The sequence below is a fragment of the Vipera ursinii genome (assembly GCF_947247035.1).
Source record: "Vipera ursinii genome assembly, chromosome: 13".
In the NCBI taxonomy this organism is placed as follows: Eukaryota; Metazoa; Chordata; class Lepidosauria; order Squamata; family Viperidae; genus Vipera; species Vipera ursinii.
In genome coordinates, this window is record NC_139526.1 from 12,963,860 (window position 1) to 12,987,598 (window position 23,739).

The 23,739-nt window shown below is 44.0% G+C and overlaps 1 protein-coding gene across 1 annotated transcript in view; it reads right to left on the minus strand.

Moving 5' to 3' along the window:
- Nucleotides 1-853: 853 nt before the first annotated feature.
- The window catches only part of SHISA9 (shisa family member 9), a gene marked incomplete at its 5' end in the record, with an annotated part of 154,447 nt that continues 131,561 nt past the window's right edge, over nucleotides 854-23,739 (minus strand). Inside the window, 2 exons of the mRNA XM_083372438.1 lie at nucleotides 854-1,272; nucleotides 22,486-22,641. Of these exons, the coding sequence (XP_083228564.1) occupies nucleotides 914-1,272; nucleotides 22,486-22,641 (515 nt within the window). The 3' untranslated portion in view covers nucleotides 854-913. The remainder of the gene's footprint in view (nucleotides 1,273-22,485; nucleotides 22,642-23,739) is intronic.

The following is a 23,739-nucleotide window of genomic DNA, read 5'->3' on the forward strand; positions in this document are numbered from 1 at the left end:
GGGAATAATTAACTAGGTTAAGGGGGGGGAGGGGGGGGAAATGCCAAGCAGGCTGGAGAGAAACTAACTTGTGGCATGAAGTGTTTAGGGCAGGAAAAGGGTGTGTGTGTGTGTGTGTGTGTGTGTGTGTGTGTGTGTTTCCTGACCGTGTCACTCTTGGCCTGTACGAATCTGGAAAAAAAAACAGATGACATAAGACTGAAAAACACAAAGCTTTTCAACTGATGAGAAAGTCTTTGTAATTCATCGAATGGTAACAGTCTTGTAAAGTTTGCACAAGAGTCTCTGCTCTTCCTTCACACGAGGTGTGTGATCTCGCGTGTATTTTTTTTTTTTTTGCTTGCTTGCTTGGTTTGTTAAGCGGTGGTACCCAAAACCAACCGGATGCTCCATCAGGATTATGCCCTTTTCGGTCTTCGCTCTCCTCGGTTTCAGCCTTCTGTCGTTCACAGATTGAGTGACTAGAGAACGTTCTGAAAAGTTGTAGCAAATAATAATAACAAGAATAATAATAATAATAACAACAATAATCCTCGTAACAACAGGAATAATCCTGAACTGTATCGAAGTCTTTCCTTCCCCTCCTGGAAGGTGGAAAGATTTCTCAAGCCAATGGATGGTGCCTCTAAAATTGTGCTACTTTCTCATCATGGATCTCAGTTTGGGGAAGGAAGGGAATTCCGTTGGAAGGGGGGTCAGCTTCCCAGGTGAAATAGAAAAGTTTCAGCAAACTTCGGAATATTGCTATATAGCGCTGACCCAGTCTTTGACAGATGCTTTCTCTTGAAGAGACGCTCCACCTCTCTTCCTTGCTTCAAGTGAAACCTGGGTTGTTGTTGTTGTTTGATCTTTGTTTTGTTTTTAATTTGTTTTTATTTTTTATTAAAAAAAGGAGCTCAAAGGGAATTTGTTCTCAAACAGTCACTTCTGTCTTGCTGTTAGTGATGAAATATGGCTGTGTGGGTAAATAGTGTTGACTCCGCGTGGTCAGTGGGTCTCTCGCCGTAGGATCGCCCATGAGATTCCTCCCTTTGGTGGCGTAGGCTTGCCTTCGCAGGGACTGGTCACTGGGATCCCAGGTCTTGTAAGCCAAGGGGTGCATATGTGGCTTGGTGGCTTTGGACCTCTGTCCGTTTTGTTTCATGGTGCCCCCTTCCAAAATGTAGGGCCGGTCCTCTTCCACGTGCACCGGGTGCAGAGGCAAGCTCCCTTTTGCAGCCAACTCGGCCAGATGACGCCGTTTGGAGTAGAAGTCCTCGCTCCCTTTGTCTGCTAGTTTTGAAAGAAGGAGAAAAGAGAGGGTTAGGGTTAGCCCAGAGGTAGGGAAGCAAGCTTTTAAAAATAAAACATACCATTGCCAGACTGCAACGTATAAATAGACAGCGGTGTGGGCTAAAATTAAGATCTCCTTCCAGATGGAGATAACAGCCGGATCATAAATAGGATTTGTAAGAAATTACAAGCTTTCTTCCCTGTGGAGAGACCAGTGGAATCTTAGCAGTAGAGAGCATTGTAAACTCCTGGCAGCTAGTCAAGAATTCATATAGCTATGGGAGGCTTATCTTACACACACACACACACACACACACGTGTGCATGCACGCGCGCACACGCACGAGAGAATTCAGCTCTTAGGTGAAGCAGGATCCCATCCTCGTCGCCACTATTGTGTAGTGGGTTCTGGAACGCAGGAAAGACGCCAGGCCGATGAGTAGAGCATAGCGGCTCTTTATTGGTGGTAGAAACTGTACTGAGAAAATAGGGGTTACCTGTACCTTTATATACCTGGCCAGGTACACCCTCAGCCAATCAGTTTAAACCTTAGTTTCCCGCCGAAACTAACCGGCCGCAGCAGTTTTGGTACAGCGCCACCTGGTGGTATCGGCTATGCCGCAGCTTACTGTATCTCTTAAACCCCCATACATAATAGAAAGAGTGAGAGTGAGAGTGAGAGTGAGAGTGAGAGAGAGAGAGAGAGAGAGAGAGAGAGAGAGAGAGAGAGAGAGAGAGAGAGAGAGAGATTGTTGGCTCTTTGGCTTTGAAACGGAGATGAGCACCGGCCCCTAGAGTCGGAAACGACTAGCGCACATGTGTGGGGGAACCTTTACCTTTACTTTAATATTAAAATAATAGTTTTAGTCTTGAAAATGCTCTCTGGATGCTCAAAGTCTCCTCCAATGGAGAACTGGAAGGAGTTAATGAGTTCCAGATCCAACAGATGGGCCCTGGGCTCAGTGTAAACTTCATCTGCAGCTCTGGCATCTTAGTCTTTATTGGCAAGAAACGAGGGCATGTAGCTGTTTAACAGCCTCCTACTTTGAGTTTCTTTTTGGTACCATAATGCGTGTCTTCTTCAGAGAGAAATGCTTCTTTTCTTTTTGCTTCCTCCTCCTCCTCTTCCAGATGAATTTAAATTGCTTCTGAAAAAGCCCATGTTGTCAAATTATACTCTACATGCTTTACCTGCCTCCATCTGTCTCCTTGTTAATTGGCATCTTAGTGCTTTTATATAACGTGCAGGTGCTGTTAAAAGGACGTCTTCCTTTTTAATTAAAACATGGAATGCAGCTAATGGCTTGTTCCCATTTCAGAATAGGATCTGAGATCAGAAGAAAGCACCCTTCCATGCCTCCTCTTAGAGGGATCAGGAACTGATTAACCAGGCATGTTGTGCGGGCTAATCTCGTTCTGTTGTGCCATGTTTGCACCTAGGATGCCATGGGGGTGTCGTCCTTATTTACCGTCATGCCACATGCAAATGGAAAACCTTGCAATAATACAGGAGAAACTTCCTTGGCTAGACCGAATATCCCCTGACAAAGAACGCAGCGTCCGTTCCCAATGCAGCAATATATCCTGAATTTTGCTGAAAAGGCAGTTCTGAGTGACAGCACTCAGGCCTCTATTTTATCAATTTGTGACACATTTTCTACTGTGTGAGAAATCCCCAATGGCTTGGCAGACAAGCATTCTAGAAAAGTTAATGAACATGACACCAGTTCCTGACTCGAGTTGAAGGCAACCTCTGTCGCCATCAGGCTTCGTACGAGAGCCAAAAAAAAAATCTAAGCTATATTTCCAAGAATAAATATCCCATCAAGAGAAAGAAGTTATTCGATTTGCTCCAAGCCCATATCTCAGCCTGGGTCTCTCCAAACTTGGGCAACTTTAAGACTTGTGGACTTCAACTCCCAGAATTCCCCAGCCAGCATGAGGAATGAGGAATTCTGGGAGTTGAAGTCCATAAGTCTTAAAGTTGCCCAAGTTTGGAGAGCCCTGTATTAGTCCTACATTTCTGCTCACATTTCCAAATTGGCCAGTGGTTTGCCATTGCGTCCTTCCTAGGACTGAGAGAGAGTGACTGGCCGAAGGTCATCCAGCTGACTTTGCACCTAAGGACTAGAACTCCCAGTCTCCCTGTTTCTGGCCTGATGCCTTAACTTCTACCCCAACAGGTTTTGCCTTTACTTTCCAGGGAATTAGATAGGGCCTGTTCCTTCCGACACACTTTCCATGGCCCCATTCCTTCAGCTTAAACTATCTCTTGTCAGGTCATTATTCTTGCCACCCATTACAAAATCCTAGGGTCCATTCCCATGTCATGTGGAACTGCACCCAAGAGAGAGGTGGGTTACAGGTGAGCAACTAGACCCATTCAGCAGTGAGAGTAAAAGGATTAATCTCATCTCCAAGCCACCAGGACATTGTTTAGTGATAAATCAATTCCTCTGGTCAGCCATCTTGCGTAGACAGGAATGAGAGGCAGAGGAGGCAGATTCTTGCTTTCTTCTGCTGATGCCGTAGAAGGCTTTGTGTGTACACAACAAGTGTGGGCTTATGAACTTTCCCTTGCTATTTGTTTTCATGGCCTCCTAGGGCTGGAAGGGACCTTGAAGGTGTTTGAGCTCCTCGGAGCTCCTCAGAGGGAGATCCAATCTGGAAATCAGGAGGAATTTCCTGACATTTGAGATGCACAGAGGGAGGCCAGAAATCCACGCTCATACGGTGGCATCGGGGTGGGGGCAGAGCCTGAGGCTGGGCAGGTGATCCAATGCTCACTAGCTGAAAGAGGAAAGAGAGGCTTAGGGTTGCTGCGTCTCAGCTGTAGTACAGGCAGTCCTCGACTTATGACCAAAACTGAACCCAATTAACTACATTGGCTTGCTTTCTAACGGAAACTCCAGCCCGCCAAAACTTAGGTAGCTTGACCTTGGTTCCCACAGGAAAGTTATTGTTATGTCTAAGCTAAAAGAATTCATCTCCCCACTCCCATTGCCTCCTGGAGTTGTGGGTGCTCCATCGCTGGAGGTTTTTAAGAAAAGAGATGCAAGAAAGCAGCCAAGCTTAGGGAGCACCAAGGACTCCTTATTTCAAGAAAAGACTGGCCACCCATTTGCTTGGGATGGAGTAAAGACTGCTGCCAGTGGTGGGATTCAAAGAGGTGAACAACCGGTTCTCTGTGTGGATGCCATCTCCGGAAGTCCATTCTGGGCCTAACAACAAAAAATTAGCTACCAGTTCTACTGAACTGGTGCGAACTGGCTGAATCCCACCACTGACTCCTGCCTTGGGCAGGTGGTTGGACTAGAAGACCTCCAGGTTCCCTTCTAGCCCTATGAGTCTATGCCTCACCCCCCCCCCCTTGCCCCTCAAAATGACACAAATAGGAAGTGCCTAGATTGGTGCCTTATAAGGAAAAGCTTAATTATAATGAATCCGGGGGTTCTTACATTCTTTGAAAGGCATTTGATGCCTTCACGCATTACTGTTAACAATGTTAGCCTGATCCTGTGTTAATCCTGGTGATTTCCTCTTTGTTTGCTTCATTTGACTGAATACTTTGGGAGACATCACTGCGGTATCCCGTTTCTTATCATCAGTTGGGTGTCCTTGCGGTATTCCAGGATCATGAATTAATTACTGTATGCCTCTTATCAGCAGTTGACCTATAACTGCAAATGAAATATTGGCTGCCTTCATTTGGCTTATACGGATATTACACATATTATTTCCGGGGAAGAATAAGGATATTGTTCCATTAATCCTAAGGAATTTAGTTTTGGCCCCAAACAGAGATGAACTTGTTGGGAATTGAATTAACTTCTCCCTCTGTCAACTAATGCTCAGTTTCATGAGAATATTGATTTAAATCAGCGGTGTCCGACCTTGGCAAATTGAAGGCTTGGGGACTTCAATTCCTAACATGGCTGGCTGGGGAATTCTGGGAGCTGAAGTCCACAAGTCTTCAAGTTGCCAAGGTTAGGCACCCCTGATTTAAAGGTAGGTGTCTGTCTTGACAGCTGTCATCAAGTGAAAAGTCCTAGAGGGCCTCCATAGAGTAGACCTCTCTGGGCAGCCTTGTCTCTGTAGCTTTTGGGGATTTCATATTTTGCAACCATAGACAGATGGGAAAAAAGAGGCAGAAATGAGTGGTAGACTCCTATTGTTCCAAACCATTATTTTTTGATCATTGGGAAGGAAAAATGAATGACAGATACAGGATTTGGATAGGGAAACAGTAGCTTTCTTTTGGGGACTGTTAGTAGCTGGCTGATCAATTTACTCATCCAAGATTGTATGGGGTATATCCTATCATGGTCTTTGACCAGGATGGAGATTGTATGGATAAACCAGGGGTCTTCAAACTTGGCCCTTTGATGACTTCAACTCCCAGAATTCCTCAGCCAACGTGCCTGGCTGAGGAATTCTGGGAGTTGAAGTCCACAAGTCATCAAAGGGCCAAGTTTGAAGATGCCTGGATTAAACCCATTTGGGTATGACATTTCATGCTCCTCTTTTTCTCAGCTAAATTTAAAAATTCTCATCCTTCCACTTCACTTCCATTCCTTCATTCTGTGTAATGTTGTGACGGTTTTTCTTTGGGAAAACATTTCAATCTTCATAGGATTTTTTCTTTTTTACATTTCCTCCTATTAAAAACAGGCACCAGCTCCAAGGAGCAGCTGAGAGTAACAATCCTTGCCATCAACCTTGATGGGTGACCTTTTCCCCGCTATTGGAAAACTGCTCCGAAAGGCTGAGAGATATCATGGGATGGGGATGCTAGAAGTAATTCATCTCTGGATATTTCAGACAGATATTTCTTAGATAAAATGTTGGAAGGGGAAACCCCTCTAGTTTAAAGCAAATCAAAGAGTTTCCATTCAAGACTTCCTAAACCACTAGACTTCTGTTCTCCATATTGTGCTAAACAATTTCTTTTCATGACCAAAATGTTCTTTCTGATTCAAAGTGGAAAAAACTGGGATATGCAGACTGAAAAAGCCTGTTGTCTCCCTGACAGCCAGAATGTCTTCTTAATGGATCTTAGTAACAGAAAGACAACTTTGTAATGTGCAGTTTTGTCACATCAGCAAGAACATCTCACTAAGTGCTTGGAGAGTGACTCCACATTTCTTTTCTGCAGACAATGGTGCACTGAAACTATTGGGTCTGTTGGACTCCCCCCCCTTCCCCCCATATATACACTTAACTGGATAGTAATTTCAAAATCTAGCCGGTGAAAAATACCTTGAGTTTTTCTACAAGAAAAATAATGGAGGCCAAGATCACCACCAACATAGAAGTCAAGTACAGGAAATCAGGAAATCCAGGAAGTTCAGATAAATATAAGGGTTTATTGCAAGCTTACGTTCTCTACAAGAATCTGAACTACTAACAGTCTGAACTACTAACAGTCAAAGCAAAGAGTCAATGGAAGGCAAGGTGGGCTGGACTTAAATCTTTTGTGGGTGCAAAGGTACTCGAGACTAATGACATGTTTGACCACTCCCTTGGGCTCAGCCTGGTCATCTCCTAAAATTGGCTTAATTCAGAATGAAATGGTAGACCTGCCTCTTGTCCAAATTGCTTCCGATTTTTTAAAATTATTATTATTATCACGAAACTTATCGAAGTACAAGATACAAGTAAATATAAAAATAGTTGGAAGGAAGGGAAGGGGTTTGGGAAGAGAGAAGGGGAAAAAAAGAATTTCAATTCTTTTCAGCTCAGGGGAATAAAAATAATAACATTACAACCTCAACTTTTCACTTTTGCATACTTAATGTATATTAGCCATTTCTACAATAACAAATTTATTTATGTAGCATATTCCAAATTCAGAGTTTCTTTCCCCCCCCCACCCCTGTCTGAAGCATAAAATCTAGAAACGGTTTCCAAATTCTTGATTGTTCCTCCAGACCAGACATGTCAAACTCGTGATGTCACATGACTCCGTGCAACGTATCGTGAGAGTTTTGCCATTGCTGGCAATGGGGTGGACATGGCTTCCGGATGACGCGCCTGACCCTTAGGCCGGCTGTTTGACACCCCTGTTCCAGACCAAAACTCAAAATACCAATGGATGAAATGAATGCTGAATTCAGTTCCAGCCCAACAGACGTACAGTCTTGAAAATGACACACAATGTTGATGGTATTCAAGCGGTTATTACTATTATCAGAAAAGATGTTAATTTGCTAACTAGGTTATTTGTTACCCACGCTCCTTGCAATGTTTACAGCAAACATAAAACCTTCCCAACTATCAAACATTCATGTCCAATTCCAGCAATGTGGTCTTCATGGTTTTATGGAGGGTTGTAAACAGCTAAGAGTCCCTAAGGAGATGGTGGTACACAAACATTGCAAGAAACATCTCCAATAAATAAAGTGTGAGCTACATGGCTTTCTTTGCCTGCCCTCCTCTCTGAATTCAGATCCCAATTTGGAATTCATGTCCTTGACAGATTGGTCAAGCCTTTTTGTAGAGATGAAGCAATCAATATGCAAGGAATTATGGATAAGCAATATGGCTGGTCTGGGAACACATTTTCCCAAACAGCTCTGCGTTTGAATTATTATATGCAGCAGTGGTGTCATGAAAGACAAATAGTAATGACCCAAATATTGTTGCCTTCTGGAAGGACTTGAAGATAGGGATCTGTCATCTAATTTGGGGACTTGGCAATATGGTATGGAGCCTGTAAAATGATTGTGTTACTGATAGAAGAAAATTTTTGTAGCTCAGGGTTGAACTGTGGGGTCCTTGATGCTCTTTGAGCTTGCAGATGTTTTATTATCTTTAGCCCTGATGAGGTTACATAGCTTGGTAAGGAAATATCTGCCAGAAAACCAGCAAGTTCAAACAGCACCAAGAACCCCACAGATGGTTGTATTGTCAGGAAAACTCATTTTTTTTAAAAAAAATGGTTTTATTGTTTTAAATGGTTTTAAAACCTTTTGGCTGCTGTTTTGGGGTCATTGTTGTAACTTTATGCAGTTTTAACTTTATGCAGAAAGTCCTCAATGTACGACCGCAACTGAGCCCAAACTTTTCTAAGTGAGACATTTGTTAAGTGAGTTTGCTTCACCTTTCTTGCCACAGTTGTTCAAGTAAATCATTGCAGTTGTTAAGTTAGTAACATGATTCTTAAGGGAATCGGGGCTCCCCGTGGACTTTGCTTGTCGGAAAGTCGCAAAAGGGGATCGCATGACCCCGGGACACGGCAACCGTCATAAATACGAAGCAGTTGCCAAGTGTCTGAATTTTGCTCATGTGACCATGGGGAGGCTGCAACGGTCGTAAGTGTGAAAAACAGTCATAAGTTACTTTTTCCGGTGTTGGAAGGTCACCAAATGAACGATTGTAAGTCGAGGGCTATCTATGTATGCGCTCCAGTGTTTCGTCTATGACAGGGGTCTTCAAACTTGGCCCTTTTATGATATGTGGACTTCAATTCCCAGAATTCCTCAGCCAGGCGTGCCTGGCTGAGGAATTCTGGGAGTTGAAGTCCACCAGTCACAAAAGGGCCAAGTTTGAAGACCTCTGGTCTATGAGATGGGTGGCTACATAAATTTATCAAATAAACAAATTGCGGCAGTCTCAAAAGCTCTATCAACTGATGAACTTCCATCAAAAGAGAGAGAAAAAAGGAGTAAAGATAGAAGGAGCTGCTCATCTTTAGCAGATTCTTTTTTTAGCCTTCCTTCTTCTCCATCTCAGGACAAAAGGAAACACAACAATCTATTGGTTGAAAGTTTTCTCCACTGGCTTCATTCATGTGGTACCCCAAGAAGATGGTGACAACAATTGCTGGGGCAGACATACGGCCCTCTTCCACATCCCTCAAGACAGATTGGCTCCCTTCTAGTTCTTGATATCCCTGAAAAGTCTTGCGTGAAATGATGGATCCCTTGAGCTTTTGGGTCTGATTCTCCTCGTCCTTGAAAAATGAGTTCTTTAAGTCTACCCAGAATGGTTTTCCTTTGATCTCATGGTTCCCAGAGGTATTTTCACAGCACATTTCAGACAAGGATGCTCTGAAGTGTAAACATCCAGTGTGAAACTGTTGAATATCTCACCCATATCCCCAATTCTTCCCAAAGGATGCTTGCTGGAAAAAAAACAATTAGGCAGAGACGTCTGAACAGAGACGTCTGTTTATTGCTGTCAAATCCAGCTCTTCCTTTCTCCACTCTCTTGGTATAGGGGACTCCATATTTTAAACCGGAGCCAGGGAAAACAATGCCTGTCTGACTTTAATGTGGCCTCTGAAATTTTCCAAACTTCTTGCCCTATTCGCTTTTAAAATTCTTTTAATTAAAAGACAAGTGAATTGGAAGCCAAGCACTTGTAGCTTTCTTCCTAGCAGTTCGTAACCGTTTCAGGCCCACAATGGCCCCTCTGATTTTATCCATCGGTTACTTCTGGTCCTGCCTTCAGGTGCTTTGGAGAAACAGGTTGACCTCCTCTTCAGTGTGACCTCTTCAAATATTAAAAGGTAAGGTAACGTTTCCCCCGCACATGCGTGCTAGTCGTTTCCAACTCTAGGGGCCGGTGCTCATCTCCGTTTCAAAGCCGAAGAGTCAGCGCTTGTCCGAGGACGTCTCCGTGGTCATGTGGCCGGCATGACTAGACGCCAAAGGCGCACGGAACACTGTTACCTTCCCACCGGAGTGGTCCCTATTTTTCTACTTGCATTTTTACGTGCTTTCGAACTGCTAGGTTGGCAGAAGCTGGGATGAGTAACAGGCGCTCACTCTGCTACGCGGCACTCGGGATTCGACCCGCCACACTGCCGACCTTCTGATCGACAAGCTCAGCGTCCTAACCCACTGAGCCACCGTGTCCCTCCAAATATTGGAAGGCTGCTATTGTATCACCTCTAGACCTTCTCTTTGTTAGGCTAGATATATTCAGTTCCTTGCAACTGTTTTTCCTGTATTTTAGCCTCCAGCCCTCCAATCATCTTTGTTACTCTTCTCTGCACTCTTTGTAGAGTCTCAACATCTTTTTACTGTCATGGTGATCAAACCTGATTGCAATATCCCAACAGGGAGAGTCAGTTCTTTTCTGGTAAGCAAGTGCAACACAGCTGGCTGTGTCCTTCAAAAGTACAATTTTGCCCACTACGTACTTTGAAATTTTACACGTACTTCAGTTTCAAGGATTTGCCTATCCTTATTAATATTCATCTCAGATCTTGACAATCAAAGCAGGTTTACTTCGCTTTTTTATTTTATTTTTTGTTAAAAGAAAAAGGTAGAGGAACAGGGAGAAATCTGTTGAGGATTTAAGAAGAAAGATGCATAGATGTAACCAGAAAGATGGAAGGATGCTCCAGAAATTGAGGTGATCCCTCTGACCAAGACTTTTCAATATCATTTCAAAATTATTTCCCCTCCTACTGGAAATGTTTCCCTCATTTCTGCTCTGTATCTAATACATCTGAATCCAATTAGATATCTAGACTTGTTCCAGGCATATATTTTTTTAAGTGCAAAAGGCCACATTTTCTTCTGTATGACCTGCCTCTACAACACATCTGTGATGTGATATTTTGTCCCCATTAGCTACATAGTTCTGTGGACAATTGGCCCTAAAAGACAGGTTTTGTTGTGGCACTTATTCACGTAGGCATGTTTTGAACTGAGAGCTGCATTGGTAAAAACAGAAAATACAACTAGGAATGGATTTTATGTACGTATAATTGAAAAATCCCAGTGCCTCATTTAAAACGGAAAGGGACAACTCGCCAACGGTCCCCTTGCCACAGCCAATTCACTGCAGCCAACGTGCTGTGGGACTACTCGCTGCAGGACAATTCAACAATGATTTAATGATTTAAAATAATTTTAAAAATATTTTATTTTTTTGTCGTTCGTATTTTATTTTGTTCCTCCTTTGGCCTCCTTTCTTTAACGATTCTATTCCACTATTTCTCCAATATTAGTGTAACTCTTGCCCCATGGTGAGTTGGCTGCAGTGAGTTGGCCATGGTGATTTGGCCCTGGTGAGTTGTCGTAGACCCCATTTAAAAATTAGGACCTCGACAAGCAAAGACTTCAAGAAGCAAAGATCTCAAGAAGCAAAGACATCAACAAGATATTCACCCTTTGTGTGTTGAGCTGAAAAACAAAATAATGAAATATGAAGGGCAGAGAAATTCTCTTGAGAACAGTGTCAACTCGGCTAAAATATTTCCATCATATAAATAAAGGCAGCTGTCATATTTGTAGGCTATATAACTGAGAAGCAGATTACCTTTAACCTTTACAGCTTCTTCTAGTTTAAAACTGTCAGCTAATCTTTGGTTTATCTTGACACTTGATTTAACCAGATTTCCATCCTTGTTGAGGCCTGTTCAGATTTGTTTGTATTATTTCTTTGCTCATCGAAATCATTTGAACTTGCATTATCCAGTTGACGCACCTCGGATTATTCTCTGTCCTGTTTAATACTTCCTCTGGGTTTATACTCTTCATTATTAGCTGTCACGCAGACACAATTCATTGCTGTGTTTTTTTCATCATGGCACTATAGTGGTTGAATCAGTAGGGCTGAATCTGGACAGCCAAAGAGAGGAAATCTAGATAAGAACAGAGCAATCTGACGGTGTTTTTCAACTTTGGCAACTTGAAAAATTTGTGTAGACGTCAACTCTCAGAATCCCCTAACCAGCATGCTCGCTGGAGAATTCTGGGAGTTGAAGTCCACATATCTTTAAGGTAACTGGAAAAGATGGCATATATGGTATGCATGCATGTGTATACACTTGTGCTAAATTTTGAGAGAATTGGTGATGCCTTTATGTATCAGGCAGAACTGTCTATGACTGACTGATTTATCTTTATCTGGCCTGTTATTATTTTTATAAATAGCTCAAGGTGACAAACATACCTAATACTCCTTCCCCCTCCTCTTTTCCCCACAACAATAACCCCATTGGGCTGAGAGAAAGGGACTAGCCCAAAGTTACCCAGTTGGCTTTCATGCCTAAGGCAGAACTAGAACTCACAGTCTCCTGGTGATTGGCCCAAAGTCACCCAGCTGGCTTTCATGCCTAAGGCAGGACTAGAACTCACAGTCTCCCGGTGATTGGCCCAAAGTCACCCAGCTGGCTTTCATGCCTAAGGCAGAACTAGAACTCACAGTCTCCTGGTGATTGGCCCAAAGTCACCCAGCTGGCTTTCATGCCTAAGGCAGGACTAGAACTTGCAGTCTCCTGGTGATTGGCCCAAAGTCACCCAGCTGGCTTTCATGCCTAAGGCAGGACTAGAACTTTCAGTCTCCCGGTGATTGGCCCAAAGTCACCCAGCTGGCTTTCATGCCTAAGGCAGAACTAGAACTCACAGTCTCCTGGTGATTGGCCCAAAGTCACCCAGCTGGCTTTCATGCCTAAGGCAGGACTAGAACTTGCAGTCTCCTGGTGATTGGCCCAAAGTCACCTAGCTGGCTTTCATGCCTAAGGCAGAACTAGAAGTGACCATAACCTCTGGAGATTGACTCAAAGTCCCCTAGCCACTTTCACACCTATGGTGGAACTAGAACTCACAATCTCCTGATTTCTAGTCTGGTACTTTCATCACCAGACCAAACTGATTCTCAAGGGTTTGTGTTGTTGTTGTTGTTGTTGTTGTTTGCATCATTTTACTTTGATCATCAGCATAGCAAATATACTATTTGAGATGAAATCCTTTAACTCTGCAGGACCTGTGCAACTCCCCCCCCCCCCCGCACCTCCTGATGAACATTTGGCTGTACTAAAACAGTGGAGAACTTTATTCCGATGAAATAGCAGACGCTCAGCACTTGCTATTTATAAGAGAGAAGGAGGGTTGCAATGATTATTTGCTTAATTACTCCATGCCAGTTATAAAGCACGCATATCTGACGTCTACATCTCTCAACATGTCAAAATCTGGGGAACTATTAAAAGCATCTTTGGGTTTTTGAATTGTTTTCTATCATGTGAAGAACAAAAGAGCACAGATCTACACACCTTCCTGGACTCTAAATTGCGCATTGGCCACAAATGGCTCTTGTTACATCCTGACGAGATCATAAAAACAGCTTAGCATCTTTCTTCCAATTTAATTTTTGTTCGTCCCCCCAATATATCTCTTCTTAGAAGTGGAGCCTGTGGCTGCATTCATTAAAAAAAATGTCAAGCTGGCTACTGAATTAAGCCATTTTCTGGCTTCACACAATACACCAAACCACACTCTCAGCTAGAAGGAACCACATTAGATGCTGTAATTTGCTGTGAAGTCTACTTTAGCGAGGGCAAAAACTCCAAATCAATATGCTTACTAATATCACCTTTGCATCACATCTGGCAAAACCAATCTTGTACAGTAATTTTGAAAATCGCTCTAATCTGTTGTCATTAAGACTGATATATATTTTTTTAAAGCATGAGTATTGTAATTCCCTAGTTAGGAGTTGTGATCTGGACACTTTATGCAAGAGAGGAGATCTAATCCCCTGAGAAGGATGGAAGCGAAGAGACAAAGATAATAACCAACAGATGGTTGGTTATTACAGCTATGATGGTTGCACCATTGGAAGACCTGGAGGTCCAGGTTAGGGACATATCCCCCTAGAGAAATTGTACCTACATGATGCTAGGAATCTATAATATGTTGACGGAACACAATGAATTGAACATCTCCCTTGTGAAGGTCCACAGTGGTGGGAAAGATGGAAGGACAGTGAAGAGGATGACCAAAAGCAAGGTGGATGGATTCAGTTAGAGCAATGATGGCTTGGAAGACCAGGTTAGGGACTGATCATCATGGACAAAACCATTCGATGCATTCGCTAAGTGTTGACACCAACTTGATGATGTACAATTGATGTTGGAGAGCAACCGTCCCGATTAAGAGGAAGGCTCAAATGGGAAATTAGCCTACTAGACTCAAACACAAAAGAGGTCTGACCTGTCCTGAATGCCTCTGAACCTTACCTGGTGCCAGACTGGGGAGATTCCTGTGGAATAGGTTTAGACTCCGTCGAGCAATAAAGTAACAGGTTTGAACTCTACATATGAAGATCTAGTTCAGACATGTCAAACACAAGGCCCGGGGGCCGGATCCGGCCCACGAAGTGGTTTCATGCGGCCCGCAAAGCCATCCTGGAAACAGTGAGGGAACGGCCCCCACTGCCTTGGCCCTGGCCCAGAGACCCTCAGATCTGTCCCACTCCTGCCCAGGCCCCCATAGGCACCCTTGATGCGAACAATGTAGAGCTGGCCACGCCCACCCAGTAGGCCACACACACTAGCCACGCCCACCCAGTAGGCCACGCCCATCCTGGCCACACCCACCCGGCCCCCTGAGGGCAACCGCCATGCTGATGCGGCCCTCAATGAAATTGAGTTTGACACCCCTGATCTAGTTGTTGCCCCTGACAATCAATCGAGTTAGATATATGGAAATATTTAGTGCCCAATGATAGCCGGGTCTGGAAAATGAAGGTGATGGGGTGTGTGTGTCCCATTTTTCCTCTTTTTGTACTTGTACTTGTGTACTTTTTCCTCCTTTCTATTTTCCTCTTACCCCCACCCCCACCCCCTTCTACATTTCTGTTCCTCCACACTGTAGGAAGAAGAGTTGGAACTTCTTCTGAATGATTTAAAGGGATAGCTTGCAGTAGACTTTTGAAATAAGACTGAGGAAAGTGCCCCCCCCCGGGAGCTACCAATTGCTGGCGCTTTCCACCTTGAGCTACCAAAGATTTTATTTTATTTTATTTATTTTAATTCCATTTATATCCCGCCCTTCTCCGAAGACTCAGGGCGGCTTACAAACTTAGCAGTAGCCTTCATTCTATGTATATGCCTGCTTATTAGGGCTTTCACACACACCCCAAGCGGCATTATTACAAAGTCAGCTTAATTGCCCCCTTTGGTCTTCTTCTCAAGCAATTCACTCAGAACACCAGAGGAAAATAATGATAATAAAATCAGAGAAATGCTCTCCATTTCTTCCCCCGGAGAAGGTACTTTCATTTATGACCCTCATTTTTCAACCTGGTTTTTTTTAAAAAAACACATCTCTCCATGCTCAGAAGCTTGTCAGGTTGTCTGAATTCCCTGAACTGGAAGATCAGGTCAAATCCAACTTGTGTGTCCTGCCTGCTTCAAATGGTGAGAATACACTGAAGTTCACTAGCTTTGTTGCAGGTTGATCTGGTCATACAAGATAGAAATGTGAGGGAGCCACGGTTTTCTCTTTTTTACGTCAAGGCTCACCTCGATTGGATGAAATTTATTTCCTATAGGTACTTCTAGAAGCTGCAAGCTCAAGAAATTTCAGGATAGGCAAAGAGAAAACTGAGGAATTACTACTTGGTCTCCAGCGCCTGATGGAGACCACATTTTTACAAGTCTAGCATCATTGAACTGTCCATAGGGTTTTCATGGCAAAGATACTGGAGTGGGTTGCCATTTCCTTCTCCAAGATCATGGCATCTGGCCCTCTCAATTCCTGGCAAATAGATGGGGAAGAAATGGAGGTAGTGGCAGATTTTATTTTCCTGGGCTCCAAGATCACCGCAGACGGGGACTGCAGCCAAGAAATTAAAAGACGCTTGCTCCTGGGGAGGAAAGCCATGGCAAATCTAGACAGCACACTAAAAAGCAGAGACATCACCCTGTCAGCAAAAGTACGTATAGTCAAGGCTATGGTTTTCCCAGTTGCAATGTATGGCAGTGAAAGCTGGACCATAAGAAAGGCTGAGCGCCAAAGAATTGAGGCCTTTGAACTATGGTGCTGGAGAAGACTCCTGCGAGTCGCTTGGACTGCAAGACGATCAAACCGGTCAGTCCTAGAGGAGATCAACCCTGACTGCTCATTAGAAGGCCAGATCCTGAAGTTGAAACTCAGATACTTTGGCCACCTAATGAGAAGGAAGGACTCACTGGAGAAGAGCCTAATGCTGGGAAAGGTTGAGGGCAAGAGAAGAAGAAGGGGACGACAGAGAATGAGGTGGCTGGATGGAGTCACTGAAGCAGGAGGCGTGAGCTTAAAGGGACTCCAGAAGATGGCAGAGGACAGGAAGGCCTGGAGGAAGGTTGTCCATGGGGTCGCGATGGGTCGGACACGACTTTGCAGCTAACAACAACAACAGCATCATTGAGGTTAACAAAGGGGGATATGTTAGAATGCACAACCTCAATTCCCCCTTTTCAAAACAGCATCAAATCAGATTTTGGCCTGCAGCCATGCTTGGGTTTCCCCTTTTATTTCATTTATAAGAAAGCTGTGCAGTTTCTTTGAGGGCAAAAGATCTTCCATTCTTCTATTCCTAAGATTTGCTTTATGTCCACCCACAGTCTAGCAGAGAATAACAGAATTGGAAGGGACTTTGGAGGCCTTCTAGTCCAGCCCCCTTCTCAAGCAGGAGACCCTATACCATTTCAGACAAGTGGCAGTCCAGTCTCTTCTTAAAAGCCTCCAGTGATGAAGCACCCACCACTTCTGAAGGCAAGCCGTTCCACTGGTTAATTTTCCCGACCGTTAGGAAATTTCCAAGGGCTGATTGGAAGGACATCTTCCAGAAGTATATATCTCGTATAGCTTCTCAGATTTATTTATATGGAGGCATCACAAAATTGCATCTCTGGAAGCAGTGTTGCCTGTCCTCTTCAATGGGGAAGATTTTCAGCCCATTCTTGCAATCCCTCAAATTAGAGAGAATACATTTGCAAGGGATAAAGCATCTTGAGCTGTGATGGCATAGTGGTTAGAAGGTAGTATTACAGGTTAACTCTGCCGACTGCCACGAGTTCGATCCTCACCAGCTCAAGCCTTCCATCCTTCTGAGGTCAGTAAAATGAGGACCCAGACTGCTGGGGGCAAGAAGCTGACTCTGTAAACCTCTTAGAGAGATCTGCAAAGCGCTGTGAAGCGGTATATAAGTCTAAGTGCTATTGCTGTCACCATTGATTCAGCCTTTCATCTTTCTGAGGTCGATAAAATGAGGACCCAGATTGTTGGGGGAAGAAGCTGACTCTGTAAACCGCTTAGAGAGGTCTGTAAAGTGCTGTGAAGCGGTATATAATTTAATTTAATTAATTTAATTTATTGAGATTTCTATACCGCCCTTCTCCCAAAGGGACTCAGGGCGGTTCACAGGGCATAAATATAAATGACAATACAAAAATTAAAAGACAATTAAATCAATGCCTAAGTTAAAACAAGAATAATAAAACAAGCCTATAAAAACCCATGTACCCCCATCAGGCCAGACCCGCTAGTTCAAATAAATGGGTCTTCAACCCGCGACGGAAGGATCGGAGGTCTGATGCCGTCCGGAGCTCAACCGGCAGTTGGTTCCATAACGCCGGAGCACCCACAGAGAAGGCCCTCCCCCTGGGGGCCACCAGTCGACATTCCTTGACAGGAGGCACCCTGAGGAGGCCCTCTAAGTCCTATTGCTGTCACCATTGATTCAGCCTTTCATCTTTCTGAGGTCGATAAAATGAGGACCCAGATTGTTGGGGGCAAGAGGCTGACTCTGTAAACCGCTTAGAGAGGACTGCAAAGCACTGTAAAGCGTGTATATAAGTCTAAGTTCTGTTGCTATTGCTGTCTTTGGGAAAGAAGCCCCCTCCGTCACCCACATGAGAGTAAATCTGAATGACCAAAAGCAAGTCAGGATGGAAATATTTATGCAGCCCTGAACCTCAGAATTATCAGCACTGAACTCCTTTCTCCAGCCAACTGTGACGAATGAATTCAGCTTTGTTCTGCTCACATCCTGGGCAGATGAATGAGCAGTGACCATTTAAATACGAGAGTTAAAAAAAAAACACAACTGCCCCAAGTTTGATTAATCAGAGGGGGGGGGGAGGGAAAAAAAAGGAGAATTGGCCACATTCAGCAGTTTTTCCACATGAATAATAAAGTGCTACAGAAACCCTCGTGAGACCACCGTAGCCTAGCATGAAGACGAGCATGAAAAACAGACTTATTATTTTCTTTTAACCATCTCACTGGGAGAAGTGAGCAGTGCAATTAGCTATTTGTCTTTCTTCTGTGCTGGAGAAGTCAAGGGGTTGCAAGACATGCAATTTCCTCGTGCTAAGAGAAAAATACATCCTGTGTTTAAATAGGCTGCTCTTGGATAGCAAATAGATTTCCCCTAGTTAAAAAAGGTAAAGGTTCCCCCGCACACGCGTGCTAGTCGTTTCCGACTCTGGGGGCCGGTGCTCATCTCCGTTTCAAAGTCGAAGAGCCGGCGCTTGTCCGAGGACGTCTCCGTGGTCATGTGGCCGGCATGACTAGACGGCAAAGGCGCACGGAACGCTGTTACCTTCCCATCGTAGTGGTCCCTATTTTTCTACTTGCATTTTGACGTGCTTTCGAACTGCTAGGTTGGCAGAAGCTGGGACGCGTAACGGGCGCTCACTCTGCTACGTGGCACTCAGGATTCGGCCCCCCAAACTGCCGACCTTCTGATCGACAAGCTCAGCGTCCTAACCCACTGAGCCACCGCGTCCCTTTTCCCCTAGTTAATGGCTCCCATTAACCTAGGTGGCATCTTCATAACAGCCCCAAGTATTTGCATTGTTCGCCAGAGTATTTGCAAAGACACACTGATCCGACTTCACTCCTATCCACAACCAACCAGAAGTAGCATGATCTTTGGAGGGCATTTGTGAAACACATCCTGAAATGGGGAGGAGAGGAAGTTGTGAGCAATCTGTTTGGCAAGTGGGAAATTTAGGACGCACGGAGCAGGACTATAGTACACTGCTTCTTTGGATGATGGGTCCACTAAATTAAAGGTCAGCAACTCCTACGAAAAAATAACTTCTCTTAGTGATGGACAATGAAATCCCCAGATGGTACCCCTCAATACTAGTTCTTCACTTCTCAGTTGAATGGATTCAACCATGGAAAATAAAGTCCTTATAGAAGAGAATATTTATAGCTCAAGGGTGAACTGAGAGGATCTTAGCGCTCTCTCAACTTTGTTGTTTTCTTGCAGATGTTTCATTGCTCAACCAGGTGACATCATCAGTGGTAGAAGGGAGTGGGGTTTTCAGGGAGGAGGAGGAGGAGGAGGAAGAGGAAGAGGAGGACTGTCAGGTCGTTGGTGCCCTCTGAGCTTGCAGACCTTTCATTATCCAACTGGGTAACATCATCAGTGCTAGAAGGGAGTGGAGTTTGCAGGAAGGAGGAGGAGGAGGAGGAGGAGGAGGACGATGACAACTATGGGGTCCTTGGTGCTCTCTGAGCTTGTAGACATTTTATTATCCAACTAGGTAACATCATCAGTGCTAGAAGGGAATGGGGTTTGCGAGGAGGAGGAGGAGGAGGAGGAGGACGACGACGACGACGACGACGACAACGACGACAACTATGGGGTCCTTGGTGCTCTCTGAGCTTGGTTTTCTTGCAGATGTTTCATGACCCAACTAGGTAGCATCATCAGTGCTAGAAGGCAATGAGGTTTGCTGTCTGTTTACATGCAACCAAGTCACAAGCAACGTCCCAACAAAGCTATAAACCACACCTCAATCAAGGAATCACCACTCAATCAAATAGTAAACAATCTCCTAATCAAGGATCCACCAAGAACATTCCCACCAACACTGACAGGGCAAGTCGCTTGTATATAAACAGAGCGAACTCTCTCCCTTTGAACATTGATGATGCTACCTAGTTCGGTAATGAAACATCTGCAAGAAAACAACCAAGCTCAGAGAACACCAAGGACCAAACCATAAAGACACTTCCTAGGCTTCCAGGTAGAGAAGGCCTTTGTACGTGCTCCAGTCTTCAAGACGTCTCTTGTCTTCACAGCGTCCTCCCTTCACCTCACCCTTGCTTTGTTTTAAGCAAATGAAAAGTTGTGAAGCTGACGTTTTGTTAGGCAGAGTGAATGTTCATGTCTCCCTCAGGAAAAAAAAAGGGGGGCGGGGTAGGGGGTGGGGCTTAGCCTTTCTTGAAGACCTTGAGTTATTTCGCATGAATTCTTAGAACTACAGCTAATTACAAGGTGAAATTACAGGCCTGGGGAGGGAAAGAGGCCTGCTTTTGTTCTTTGGAATGTACCCCTTATAAAATCTCGTGGTATTTAAATCTGAGACACATAATAGCCTTTCCAGCTCTGACCTCCCTCTGGGAGCTGAAACAGGTGCGCTTATCCACTTATAGCCTCCTCATTAATTAAACAACAATCTCTCCCTCTTTGGTAACTCCTCTGAGATTCTCTGAACACAATACTTTCTCTTTGCATACTGCTGGATTCCTCCTGGCTGTGCCAGTCCTGAGGAATAGAGGTGCTTAATTTGCTTAAAGGTTAAGGATTCCTTCTCCCCACTTTCTGTTATGTATGCAGGCACCTGCATAGCAACAGCCACCAGGGGGCGTTGACCTGGACAGTTTTCGGCGGGAAACCTAGGGCCAACCTCATTGGCTGCACGCTTACCTGGCCGGGTATTTAAGGAGGCCAGGTAACCCTCACTCCTCAGTTCACTTCCCCTTCCAATAAAGAGCTGAACTAACACACCGGCTGGTGTCTCTTCCTTGCGTCGGACCCACTACACAATACTTTCCACATTTTCTGGACAAGCACATGGTAAAAATCAGGGAGAGACACTTGATCCTCCAGAGGCGGCTGGAAGACAAGTTGACTTCTTCTACTTTCCATTCTTTTCTCTTCCCTTGCTTTTTTTTTTTAGGGTTAGGGTAGACCAGGGGTAGGCAACCTCGGCTCTTTTATGACTCATGGACTTCAACTCCCAGAATTCCTGAGTCAGCATAGCTGACTCAGGAATTCTGGAAGTTGAAGTCCATGAGTCATAAGAGAGCCGAGGTTGCCTACCCCTGGGGTAGACTTACGGAAATAGGCGCACCTATCGGGATCAAACGGGAGGTGGGCCTACAACGGAATTCAGGGCAGCCTAATGGCTTGAGCCCAGTATTCTGCTCAGCTCAGCATTTTCGTAGCCTGAATACATAATCCAGTCTTCAGTTTTGGACTTGCTTTCAGGATTATTTTCCCATAGCTTGCCCTGCTGCACAGCTTTGCTGGTGTCCCAGATAACAGAAGTTAACATAACTCTTTAAGAACCACAACATCCCCAAAGGCAGGAGTTATATGAATAGCAAAGCCCTGTCAGTTTATCTATCAGCTTATCTATCGACCTCTCTCTTCTCTCTCTCTCTCTCTCTCTCTCTCTCTCTCTCTCTCTCCATCCTTCTATTTATCTACATATCTATCCATCCATCTATCTATCCATCCATCCATCTGCTATCTATCTATCTATCTATCTATCTATCTATCTATCTATCTATCTATCTATCCATCTGCTATCTCTCCATCCTTCTATCTATCTACATATTTATCCATCCACTATCTGTCTATCTATCTATCTATCTATCTATCTATCTATCTATCTATCCATCCATCCATCCTCTATCTATCTATCTATCTATCTATCTATCTATCTATCTATCTATCTATCTATCATCTACTATCTTTCTATCTATTCATCCATCTACTTACTATCTATCTTTCTATCTATCTATCTATCTATCTATCTATCTATCTATCTATCTATCCATCTGCTATCTATTCATCCTTCTATCCATCTACATATCTATCCATCCATCCATCCATCCATCCATCCATCCATCCATCCATCCACCATCTATGTATCTATTGCCTATTATCTATCATCCACCCACTCAAGCCCACTCGTGAGTCTGAACATGCCTAGTATCCCTGCTTCCTGTTTTTCCCAGAACAACAACTCTAGACAGAGCTGAGAGAAACTGGCCCAAATTCACCCAGCTGGCTTCCATGCCTAACAGAGGTCTAGAACTCACGTTCTCTTGGCTTCTAGGCCAGCACCTTGACCATTACCCCAAAGTGCTTCTCTTAATGCTTTACTTGTTTTACAATCTTTGCTGGAATAATGACTCTGGACAAAGATATTGTGGGCTATGTCCACCTCTAGAAGGGGTAAAAATATTAGAAGATTAGATTTTTCCAGTTTTCTTAGGGCCCATTGGCATTACACAGACAGCTCCTGGCTCTCCTAGTCAAAACACCTTCCTATACTCACAAGAGATATTCCAGGATATCTGGGAAGGTTTGGCCAATAACTGTAGTTTTCGTACTCACAGCTGCTGGCATTCTGGGAAATATAGTCAAGAGAAAATGGCATTTTTACTGTGCTTACCTACTGCCTTTAGAGAAGCATACTTATTCAGCTCCTTTCCTGGAGGCTGCTGTTCATATGGGTTTGTAATCTGTCCCATGCTTTGGAAGGAGTGTGGGTGAGCCAGTTGTGGAAGTAGAGGTGATGTCGGCATGACATTATTCATCTGGGTTGCGTCTGTGGAAAAAAAATAAATAGAAGAGATTACCTTTCTGAAAACAAATAGGAGTTCAAACAGAATCCAAGCATGCACCTCACCCCACAAAAAACCCCCAATTATGATTAACACTGCAGGGCAGCTTATTAACTTGGACATGCCAAATTGTCATTCGTATTTTTCTATGTCCAACTGTTTAATTGGTGAGATATAAACACCAGACAACCCAGTCCTTTACCTGACTCCAACCTGTTCATTATTATTATTATTATAAGCCAGAAGGTGTTTCAAGCCCTGTGTGAACAAAGCCTGAACACTCCTACAATCACTATGCCATTCTCTCTTTCTTTATTATATTGTATAGGGTTAGGGTTACGTCACCATGACCTCGTAGAGCAAAATGGATATTGCCAACAAATGTGGAGTGTTTGGGTATGGTTAGGAGGGCACTGACTTTTCTAGCCTGCCCTATCTATGTTTCCTGGTAACATACATGGGAAAATCCCATAGGAGGAAAATTCCACTTAGGGTTAGGTCGCCATGAACTCATAGAGCAAAATGGACATCACCAACAAACCTGGAGTGCTTGGGTATGGTTAGGAGGACACTGGCTTTTCTAGCCTGCCCTATCTATGTTTCCTGGTAAAATACATGGGAACATCCCATAGGAGGAAAATTCCACTTAGGGTTAGGTCACCATGAACCCATAGAGCAAAATGGACATCGCCAACAAACTCGGAGTGCTTGGGTATGGTTAGGAGGACACTGGCTTTTCTAGCCTGCCCTATCTATGTTTCCTGGTAAAATACATGGGTATCATCAGTGCTAGGAGGGAATGTGGGGTTTGTGGAGAAGAGGAGGTGGAGGACTATGGGATTATTGGTGCTCTCTGAACTTGGTTGCCTACTTACAGACATTTCATTACCCAACTAGGTAATATCATCAGTGGTAGGAAGGAATGGGGCTTGTTCTCTTCTTTGTATTGTATTTAAACATTTGTTTGCAACCACAGCTTTTAGCAAGTTGCATACAGCAATCATATCAGTTCAATGCGTCTGCTTTAATATTGACAGCACTATTTGCCAGAAGGTGCCTTCACATCTTCCTTGCAGCCATTG